This window comes from Schistocerca piceifrons, chromosome 10, assembly GCF_021461385.2.
Source record: "Schistocerca piceifrons isolate TAMUIC-IGC-003096 chromosome 10, iqSchPice1.1, whole genome shotgun sequence".
Taxonomy (NCBI): Eukaryota; Metazoa; Arthropoda; class Insecta; order Orthoptera; family Acrididae; genus Schistocerca; species Schistocerca piceifrons.
The window spans coordinates 46,103,058-46,115,163 of NC_060147.1; the positions used below are offsets into that span (position 1 = coordinate 46,103,058).

General features: G+C 36.9%; 1 protein-coding gene across 1 annotated transcript in view; it reads right to left on the reverse strand.

Annotated features, from left to right (window-relative positions):
• The window catches only part of LOC124718865 (cyclin-dependent kinase 2-like), a 44,114-nt gene extending 32,951 nt beyond the window's left edge, over positions 1–11,163 (reverse strand). Inside the window, exon 1 of the mRNA XM_047244499.1 lies at positions 10,892–11,163. Within this exon, the coding sequence (XP_047100455.1) occupies positions 10,892–11,007 (116 nt within the window). The 5' untranslated portion in view covers positions 11,008–11,163. The remainder of the gene's footprint in view (positions 1–10,891) is intronic.
• Between the last annotated feature and the right edge of the window lie 943 nt (positions 11,164–12,106).

Consider the following 12,106-nt stretch of genomic DNA (forward strand, 5'->3'; position numbering starts at 1 on the left):
CACTTTCTCCAGCAGCTTGAACAGCAGGAGAAGGCGGTCGTGACTGTGTGAGGTGTGCTTGATTGTGTGATATCTCTCACTCTCTCCTTCTTTCTGTGTGTGTGTTTCCTTTTCTGAAGAAAACTTTGGCCAAAACGTAAGTGTGTAACACACTTTTTGTTATGCCTGTCTGTAATTCAAATGTGTCACCTTTACAATGATTACCAATCTATCCTTTTCCTTATACTATTGATATTCCAACCTAAAGTGAGACCACTTTATATAATATTAGCCTACAACATCATAATAGTAAATTCATGGGAAAGAGTGTTGATAGAGCTGTTGGTGAACTCAAGCAAATTGGGTGGAAAATGTTAGGTTACAAAGGCAGTGTCCTTCTATGAGGTTGCACACGAGAGAGAGCAAGCGAGAAAGAGAAAAAGAGAGAGAGAGAGAGAGAGAGAGAGAGAGAAAGAGAGAGAGAGAGAGAGAGAGAGAGAGGTAACTATTGTGACATCCTGTCCTAAGGATCAAGTTGTACAGTATAAGTCTTCATTTGTTGTAGCTATCCATAATATATAAGTAGTGCCTGACACTCACTGCATCCTGTGTGGAAGCTCTATCTTCTATACAATATTTCATACATGGAAAGTTCCATCCACGATTACTGAGAACACAGTTATTTAAATCAACAGACAAATAAGATTTTAATTAAAAGTTCCTATGGTAAGTTTTTGAGAACAACGCAGACAACTGGGTCAACTGAAGTTACAGATACTGAGTGTCATCTCCATTCCGTAAAGTAGAGACTAGGTGGCACATGTTATCTGATGTGCACAAACAGGAAGAGCATAAAACTGATTATACGCATAAAAGTGGCTATTTGTTTTAAGCCTACGTTAGTTTTTGAAATAAAGGTTCTATGACGGACATGTACGGCATAGCAAGAGTTTGAGGTTATGTTTGAAAGAACTGCCTGATTGTTGTGAGGTAGTGAAGCCAACAAATGCCAATACAAAATCTTAGATGTGGTGATGCAGTCCGCTGTATAAATTAGGTAGACAGACGAGGCTGCGACTCAGCAAGTGGTATCCAATGCTTCAGTTAATCCAACAAATTTAAATTTAAAGCCGATGATAATGCATGGGTATTAAGGTCAGGTGTTCTTCATATGCCTGATACCGACCACTGACAAAGATTTACATCCCTTGGCTTGCACATCAATAATATTCCAGGTGTAACTTCTTTAAAATGAAACACATATTTTTACCCATGTTATGTATGGACAGTTTCCAAGTCCCATTCTATCATTTGATGAAGCAATTTTAATATTACGAAACCACTACCTGGTTGTGGTGGTAGATTGTTCTGCAGATTAGGCAGTTTGGGGTTATGGTTCGGGGGGGGGGGAGGGGGGGGGCGGTGGTACATGCCAATATCACATGATCATCACCATGTTGTTTCTGAAATTTGCTGCATATTTCCTATGCCACTGATCAAAGCTGATGATCGGTATTTAATACTACTCTATCTGAAATGAGTATTCTTCTCATAAGAGGATGTCTACAGAAATGAAACCCATGCCTTTATTACAAAATTGTTCAGCACTGCGTTTCCTGCATTTCAATAATGTAATTCCAGCAACTTTGCATCTTAAGATATTACCTACAAACTGGTCGTGTGTAGGCAAAGGAATTAGACTAACTAACAACAAGGTGAACAGCCTCTGTGTGAAATTTGCAAATTATGTTACACATTAGCTATTATGAAAAAAACTTTTTCATGCGACATGGAATGCTGTCTCAACAAATGTGGCAAAAGGGTGATAGCTACCGCCATAGGCAGGGATCTAGAGATCTCTCTCGTTAGTGAATGCACAAATGAATCTATTACTGTGCTGGGCATCCCTCTACAAGGAAACTAATAAAGTAAATCAACTCCCAAAAAATTTTGTCCAAAAGTAACAAAATAACACAGAATACAATGTAGAAATTCAGACCCATGCAAGTACCAGAAAAGAACAAATTTAATCATTCTGTGCTATATTTAATTCATAAATATAGCAGCATATTGCACTTAAACATAGGCAGCCAACCAGCAGTAATTTTGAACAAGTTATACGAACTGGAAGTACTTTTAGAGAACAAAAATCATGTAAGTTCTATGCTTAAATAAACACTGGCATAAGTGTCAATGTCAACTTCGTAAATTCACTTACAGGCTACAGTTTACTACTGAGTTTTTACAGAGAAAAATTTCATTACGGGATCATGCATTCTAGTCGAGCAATCACTAACCTCTGAAGCTAGACAAATTTCTAATTGCTACAGTGACAAAGTATTATTTGAAGGCCGCTGTATAGAAATGTTGGAATATGGCATATTAATTATTATGGATACATCACATCTCCAACTACTGTCAGATGTGCATTACTAGACAAATTAGAAACTTTGCCAGTAGGTTGTGACCAGAATAGTTGTGTAGAAATATTATTTGCACTGACTTCAACTTAGATTTGCCATTTCCCTAAATGGCTTGCTATCTACAAGAGACCTAATACCAAATTTCAGTGAATACACCAGAGTAACAGAATCCACTGCAACAAGTGTAGATGACATTGTAAGCAGTATCAGTTATGATGCTGCAAAAACATTCATTTTGGAGCTGAGCATCCAGCACTTTTCTCTCAGTGCCAAATTCAGATAATATCCATACAGTTAAAATGGGTCAGGAACTTAAGTCATCAAAACGTGAATGTATTTGTCTCAAAAAGGAATGAAAATTTCCTGTCATTTAGCACCTATTGTTCAGCAGGGCCTAACTACAATGCTTTTGTATCACAATTCATGAGTATTTAAAATGGATGTTTCAATTTCATAACAGTATGTGACACATGGTAAAATATACTCATGGATAACTGAAGGCATCAAGATCTTTAGCATTAAAAAGAGGAAACTCCACATGGAAGCAAAAAACAACATTATGCCGAGTTTGTCTTGTTTGTAAACACATACAAAGCAATATTTCACATTCATTAAAATGGCATACAGTGAATGCATCTTAATGCCTTAAACTAATCAAAAGCTGTAAGACAGATTGTCAATACTGAAGTAGGTGCTGATGAACCTACTCATTTTAACCCCAAATCAGAGATTGAGAGGGAAGCAGTTATGAAATGCAGACCAATTTGTAAAGATTTCAGCAGTTTTACTTTGTAACTTCTCTCCTCCTCACATAAATCCGAATAAAATTAAATACATATCTGCATTAGCTTCAGTTTACTCATGCATCCTGCTTTCAAGTGGCTAACATTGCAAAATCCTTCAAAGATCGTAGCTCTGTTTGCTGGGATGAAAGTCTCACAAAACTGAGATAGAAAATCATCCCCCCCCCCCAAGCACCAATGTTATCAATTTTTTTTCTGATGTATGCAAGGGAAAAGTACATAATCAATTAGAAAACATAAAAAACAAAGTTTTTCTGAATAACCAAATAAGGATTTAGGCAAGGGCAAAGGACCGTGTACACTATAAACAAACGAATCACTAAATTAAGCAAACTCCACAATAACAAGCCGTGTGCATCCAGTTTCTTTTAGGATTTTACTTAAGTATTTGACAAGAGACACCATGAACTGCTGCTCACAAAATCGCTGTTTACAGTTCCCATGGAAAATTTTTAAGTTGATTTCCATCCTGTCTCAAAAATAGAAAACAAAGATAGTTATACAACAAAAAGTGGAGAGTGACTATTCAAGACGAAAGGAAATACAGAAATGAGTATGCCAGGGGTCCATACTAGACCAGACACTACACTTACGTTATATAAAAATAGCCATGTGAGATAACCCCACAAAAATTGTTTGTAGACGATTCAGCAGCAATAGTTTGATGTAAAAACAATACAGAACTAGCACAGAATAGAATTAAAAAAATAAAATAACCCTCTTCAAGCACTTTAAACTTAGATAAATAATAACGCTATGAAACTGAACCTTCCAAAACACAAATTGCACACTTCAGAACCAATAAATGCCAGAGAACATAACACAGTTAAAATACATGGGCAAAAAAGTGACCACCGCAGACTTAAATTTCTTGGAGTTTCTATAAACAAAACAGCAATACTGAAAAGCCCGATTCTGTCTGTCAACTTTGACCTGTGACATCATCAAGACGCTGTACAACCCTATTTGCAATGTATACAATACGGAAATCATTAAGTCACCAAACACACCAATGAACAAAGATATTAAATCATGCAAAATATTTTCACTTCAGTAATATAATGAAACTAATGGGATGGAAAGTAGATGGTCTTGGACATAAACAAGGTAAATACATAGTAAGAATGTTACCATTCTAAAAACCAACAATACTGAAAAATAACAAACATGAAATGCTCGAGAATAAACCAAATAAAAAAAACACCAAAACTCTGGAATTGAGTATTTCATTTTACCTATATTGCTCATAGGAAAACAACGATACTAGGCAACTCCCACTGGCCATCCCCGCCCCCAAACAAAAAAAACCATTACTGAAAACATTACTGCATACATGCATGCCTGGTTTGAGAAGCAGAGACTTAGCTCAATGTGAAACTTCAACACATTCTGCCAAGCAGCCATATAACTGAAGAACTTTAACTACTTATGCCATATTGTCATCCACAGCATCAACCAACCAATGACTAGCGAACTCCACTGATTGGGTTTGTAGATGTTGTGTAATTGTATCTGATGGCGCCCTCTGGTGGAGGATGTTGATGTGCAGAGTTTAATGTGTGGTATTAAATTTGGTTCACTTGAGTTTTTGTTGTCATTGTGTTAATGTGGTTTAGAGACTGGGTAGTTGGTATGGTAACACGGGCTGTGGAAGTGTTTTCACAGAGTTATTAAGGATTTATTTTGTTTATGTGTTTGGCGTTTGTTGTGTGGAACGAAATCTAAATTTTTCCTGCTCTTTTGTTAGGCATGGATATGACAGTGAAGTGATAGGTGATGAGATGATGTTCATCATACAGTTTCTGCAGGTGTTCGGTCTTATTGCTAACATTTGTGGGAACAATGTGAGGTGGTGTGTGTTGTGGCGGCTCAGATCAGGTGTTGTCCGAGTAACAATATCTGGCTCTCGATACATGGTTCAAGAAATCTAGGTCTGCCACAAGAGAGATTGTCTTGCTCATGTATTATTTTTGTTATCAGTCTTCTAAGTTATTGTCTGCATGAAGCTGGTGTGAGTGAGAGAAGTGTTTTGTATGGAAAATGGAAATGAAGTCCCATGTTGCTTGAAAGAACATAAGGGAACGATGCAGGAGACCGGCACTGCTGCACTAGGCAAGGTCCTAATGAGGTGGTTTGCTGTTGCTTTCCTCCAACTGTAATGGGGAAGAATGACGACGATGACGACAGAACACCACCCAGTCATCTCGGGGCAGGTGAAAATCCCTGAACCCGCTGGGAACCGAACCCGGGACCCTATGCTTAGGAAGCGAGAACGCTACTGCCTGTCTACGAGCAACGAATCATAGCCTGGTAAGAGGGAGGGACCATTCTTGGGTTGGTATGTGGGGGCTATTATTTCAGGGGGTGGGTATGCTGATCAAGTTTTTATGGTTTCAGCAGGTTCATAGAGGGAACTAGTGGAGCTGAATAAGGAATATATTGAGGAGGGTAGTACTGTAATGTCTGATGCATTTTCGTCTTATAGGGGTTTGGGGATGAGTGGTAATCATTTACTAGTTAACCATAGCACAGAGTTTAAAGATTGACACTGGAGCTTGTACTAATATGTTTAGAGGAGCTCGAGTTTTGCTGGCGGAAAAGTGGCCTTAGAATTTTTGTGTTACATATAGATAACCAAAAGCTAGGTGTGTGTGTGTGTGTGTGTGTGTGTGTGTATAGAGAGAGAGAGAGAGAGAGAGAGAGAGAGAGAGAGAGAGAGAGAGAGAGAGAGAGAGAGAGAGAGAGAGAGAGCATGCGGCAGCCAAACTAGGCGATACTGCAAGAGGCATATATTGGTACGTAATTTTTCCTTTTCATTTTATTCTATAGCAACGGTGATGTTTGCCTGTCGTATATTTATGGTATGTTGGTCGTGTTTTAATTGGTTGTGAATATGAGGATCTATGGATTTCTGACTTCTTGTAGTTTTGGTTCACTTTTGGAAATTGTACTTATTGTTTATGGAGGTGTCTGATTCAACCCATCTGATATGACCCATGACATCTTAAACATGGCGAAAATAAACAGCTGCAGTTGAGCTATATAGGTCAAGGGAAATGTCCAATTCATGTTAGTTTTGTGGCTGTAGCTGTAATTTGAATTTTTTGGCGGTATTAATTGTTTTTGGGTGGAGGGATGTTTTACAATGTTATATATTTTACCTGTCCCCAACCTAAACCCCAGTTGTCTCATTAGTTTAACTTAATTTTTGGAGTGAGACATTCTTGTATCATTTTCATTTTTGCTCATGTTTATTGGCGTGTGAATGTACTAATATCATCACTGCCATTTTGTATCAATCAGAAGTAGGCATTTTCACCATATTTAAGATGTCATGGGTCAAATCAGGTGGGTTGAACTGGACACTTCCATAATGCCACCCACACAACATCGAGTAACAAGCAGCACTAAGGTCAATAACACACTAACATCACTCACAAACAGTTTAGAAACAATAACCACACTCAGTAGTGCACCACTGCTTACTCCAAACACGCCTTTTGCAAACACAATCCCTTTCTAACACACCGCACCTAAATGACGTTATGAAACACAACACAGTTATGCCATGGGCCAAAGCACACAGGTGAGTTGGGACTAGTGCAGCAGGGGATACAACCCGTCGGCTTTGAACAATGACGTCACAAGTCGCCAGAGAGAATGTATTACAGAGATGAAAGAGCTGAGGAGAATGTTGAGAAACAAAGGAATGCGAGAGAGATAAACATTGATCTTGTCAAAAGCATAAGTGTTTTTTGACTTAAAAAAAAAAAAAAAAATCTCACGAGATAGAATAAACTGATCCTACTTTATTAAGCAATATCTTGTCAAAAGCCGAGAAGCGATTGTTCTTAATGTTGTAGCTCCCTTCAGTACGTAATAAGTGTTTTTTGACTTTTTAAAAAAAAAATCTCACGAGAGAGAATAAACTGATCCTACTTTATTAAGCAGCTCCCTTCAGCACCTAATAAGTGTTTTTTGGCTTTTTTTAAAAAAAAAATCTCACGAGATAGAATAAACTGATCCTACTTTATTAAGCAATATCTTGTCAAAAGCCGAGAAGCGATTCTTCTTAGTGTTCTAGCTCCCTTCAGTACGTAATAAGAGTTTTTTGGCTTTTTTAAAAAAAAATCTCACGAGATAGAATAAGCTGATCCTACTTTATTAAGCAATATCTTGTCAAAAGCCGAGAAGCGATTGTTCTTAATGTTGTAGCTCCCTTCAGTACGTAATAAGTGTTTTTTGACTTTTTTTAAAAAAATCTCACGAGAGAGAATAAACTGATCCTACTTTATTAAGCAGCTCCCTTCAGTACCTAATAAGTGTTTTTTGGCTTTTTTTTAAAAAAAACCTCACGAGATAGAATAAACTGATCCTACTTCATTAAGCAATCAGTAAAGAAACGAAACTGAAACATAACAGCAAAAAACCTTAATATCATTACGAAAAATATTAAGTACCGGCCGAATAAAAAACAAATAATTAAGTTAATTAAGTCACACGTTTAATGATGCACCCAATATCAAGCGATCGCTTTTAGATTTACATTCAATTATTTTAATGATAGTGCTTATTAGAACACAGAACTGCTTTATTATCTATGCCTTGAAGTGAAGACATTACGATCTATGACTAAGGAATGACGTCATTGTTCAAAGCCGACGGGTTGTATCCCCTGCTGCACTAGACCCGGTGAGTTGGACCCTTCCACTGACCCAACAAAACCTTTCCAGGACTGGCTAAGCTTAGTGAAGTGATTCAACAGTTAAGTTCATGCAATGAGAGTTCTAAATAAAATAACCAATTTAGCTCGTAAAAAAACTGTATCATACATATTTCATATCAGTTGTTAAACACTGTATAATTAATTTGGGTGTTGAAAAAGCAAATATGCTTATGAAATAAGACATAGATCGAACCAACTATAAAATATGGACCTAGTTCCAGGAATTAGAAGCAAGAAACTACGGTAAAAAACACTGAGGAACTTGAGAAAGACCAGTATTCTATTCATTTATGACTGTATGTGGCATGTTGTGTGACAAAAATTATGCTCTTAAGAGGGCCCCTGTTCTAAAAGAAAATGGATTTTGGAAGGAAACATGTTAAGGTGTTATGTAAATGTTTCATTCTGTCACATGAAATGATCCATACCTGGAACACAGATCTGGCTGATGTTTTACAACTTCTAATGTACTGTTCTGACAATTACACTAGTAACTATCAAGGACTGATTACACTTTATGTATAGCTACCACCTACGCTCTTCACTTACAAGACGCTACATTTTATCCAAAGAGGAGAAGTAAGTTCAAGTTTAATCTGGCAGATAGACAAATTACACTGCAGAGAGAAAACCACAGCATAGATGGGGAAAAATTGGCCATTCATTCATTTAAGGAGTCATTCTAGTATTTGCCTCAAATGATGTAGCTTAAGAGAACCATGGGACGGGGGGACTAATTTACACTGCTGGGTAGGGATTTGAACACTCCTCTAAAATAAGGATTCAGTGGGGCCTATGTTCAAATCAGTGAGCATCCTCAGAGACAGAAATTTAAAGAGAATCATTTACACATTAAACTGAGCCTGAATACCCGCTATTTCTTAACTACGCAGAGATTCATAGCATCTGACACTAGGTATGTGACCACAAAACAAGTTTTCAAATTTATTAAACCAAAATATTGCACAAAACAGCAGTGTATATTGATACCAAATAACGTGGATGTTTTACTTATGATTCACCCACACCAAGCCTTCTATTCTCTGTGAAAATAACATTGTGATAACTGTATACAAGCCTACATACTATTGGTCATGTGCGGTCACATAGGTGTAACAAATACAGAAGATTTAACTTGCTTTCTTGTCACAAATCTTTAAGTTTTTCATGTATTCTTACTTCCAAAGTTCATACCCCATCCACTGTTACAACATAATGTGTAGGATGTGTGAAAGAAAATATGGCAAATGCGTCAACATCTGTATGTATTAAAACAGCCATTGTTCAACACATTCCATGACTTGAAAATTTAAAAAAAATCAACTTTTATCAGAGGCAAAGAATAATTTTTTATATGGACAGACCTTTAAATGACAATGTTAATACTTTTTTTACCTGCTTCCCACAAATCTCACTGCTATAGTTCAGTAGATTTATTATAATCACAGCTGCAATGTGCACTGATATAACAAAGACAAATGCAAACTAAACTCTTCTGTTGTTGATGTTTCACTTTTTCTGAGTCCAGAAACAAACTTTTGTAGAGAGGAACGTATGAATCATCTGTAGAGTCAAAAAATAATTAAACAGGAAACATTCTCACTTATCAAATTCTGGAGATTGTCAAAGGCACATGTGGGTGCAGGAAATCCCAGTTTGGATGGATGACTGAGTTCAGTCCTGTTACACTTGTGCATTCAGATTCCAAGACAGTGTCCAGTAAGTCATAAGAAAACAATGTCGCTGATTAAATACTGGAAACAGAAGGTACAATGACTTGCAATTTCAGAAAGGTCGGGTAAAACAATTTAAAGTTACACTGTAAATGGTTTTGAAAATAAAGCAAAAATAAAAGTAAACTCAAGAAAATTGCAAAACTGAATAAGGGTATACAAATATTTAAACACAGAACCAAACAGAAGAAAAGAATTCAATGCGGTGATTCACTGTTATTAGCATTTTCATCATCATTAGAATACAAAGGGGGGAAAATCCAGTACAATTCACAATCGCTCACATTAAGTCAGCATAGCAGTTCATAAAATTTTCTGAATTGGTTAACACAGGCATAACATTCAAACATGTGACGAAAAACGAAATGTGGCATACATAATTAATTCATTAAACGTTGGTTCATCATCTAGCTGAAATGTAATTCCCACTTCACTTTCGCCCAAGAGTCATAAAATTTACAGTTGCATGAATATATCTGAAAAATATGAACGTAATATACTACACTTACTTCAATGAAAAGAATTTCCACTTAAGTTCAATGCAACGGAACAGCAATCGCTAGCCATGTTGCATTTCAGTTTCATTGTGTCATATTTACCATGTAACACAACACAAGCAACGAAGTTTTTCTTCTTTGGTAACAGCATGTATCAGCAGCAGTCACATCAAAAAGTGAACTAGGAATCGTTGTTTACCATCAGAATTTTCAATTAAAATACCGATTCTGTTTACATGCACATCCAACAGACGCGCTTACCCAGCTTTATGCCAGGAAACAATGCGACGTTGCCAACTTAACTACGCCTGAAGCAGCATTCATCATGTCGGCCAAGTTACAATAAATTGGAATATAAACATTATGCAAAATCTCATAATGTGTATGCTTTGCTCTGCTGAAAATACGTAACAACGGACTGAACTACACTGTTTGATCATAATCAAACCGCTATCACACAGAGTAGAACATCTCTATTACCTAACTCATAACAGGGTCCACAAGAAACATTTTCACACAAAACAAGAACTTGGCATCAGAAACAGGCTATCACAGACAGATATATCTATGAAATTAATTTTGATAATGCCTATTTTACACCTGCAACTCTTCGATCGTTCATGAGCTGCGAAATTATTAAAACTACGGTAAAAAGTATTATTAAAATAAACAACACTAGCATAGAGATTGCCAAATAAATGCCGAATCTGGATTAAGTATTTACACTTACGTTTCCAAACGAATTTTCTTCAATGCTACAAGTTCTCCGGTATGTTGATTCTTAGCTTTGTATACAACTCCGTATGTACCTTCCCCGATTTTCTCTATTTTCGTGAATGCTTCCATTCTGTCTTCATATAAGCTAAGAGTACTTCCTAATATTTAGTTACACCATGCTTAAACTAGCCAAAATTAGCGTGTTAGTATTTGGTTAGTGACGAACATCGAAACAGAAACTTACTACGCTATTCCCGCGCTTTCAGTCCACCGCTTCCTCGACCACAAGTGCAGCCAATATGGTGCCAACAAGCCAGTGGTAAACAAAATATTGATCGCTTACTATTATTAGCTGCTAACATTGGACAGAAAGAAGCAGTTAGTAACAGAATAATAAGCAATGTAGAATATAGTCTTTTTAATGCAACGTATGTCAAGTAAATTATCCTGCATTTTTCGAAGTAATTGGCGCATTTTTTTGTATTCTTTTTTATCCTCTCTTGCCTCGCGAATTGCTTCAGCAACAAAAGATCAGATGTCAAAGTACGCGGTGAATACAAATAGAAAGCATATGTTGATGTCTGTGAGACCATGTACCGACAGGAAGAATAGATATTGCCCATCTGTAAACAGCTAATCTCTCGTCGTATTCCGAAGATATGACAATAGTCTTGAAGATACAAAGAAATTATCTTCTCGCCCAACTATGGATATGGATTTATTTCGTTGGTGACTTATGTCATTGTGCAAAAAGTCGTAGTATTTATACGTACAGTAAAGTGAAAGTACTTACGTCCACGATACAAGCCTCGATTATACAACACTCCGTAGGATTTGATGTCAGGTGTATAAATTTAAGGGGAAAATCGAAAGAAATAGGCATTACTTGGATTTATAACAACCCTCATCTATGCAAACTTTTGAATGGCCTGGCCTTATAGGTACGAGTGTTGTATCAGAGCTTAGGAGAAGCGTATCACTTTTTATGTTTTACGTCACTACGAAGTAATTTGGTTATGACCACTCATGTTTTTCCCTTAAACCACGGGCGCGGATCCAAGGAGAGAGGAGAAGAGGAGATGCACTGCATGAACCATTGATGTAAACCGATTATTTAAAACATTGAATTTATTATAATTGTTAAAATCCTTGGCATTTCTGGCTCGTAAACTCTGGTGAATTGCAAATTATCGTGTAAGAGAGGGGTGACTGGGGGTGGAGCTGAGAC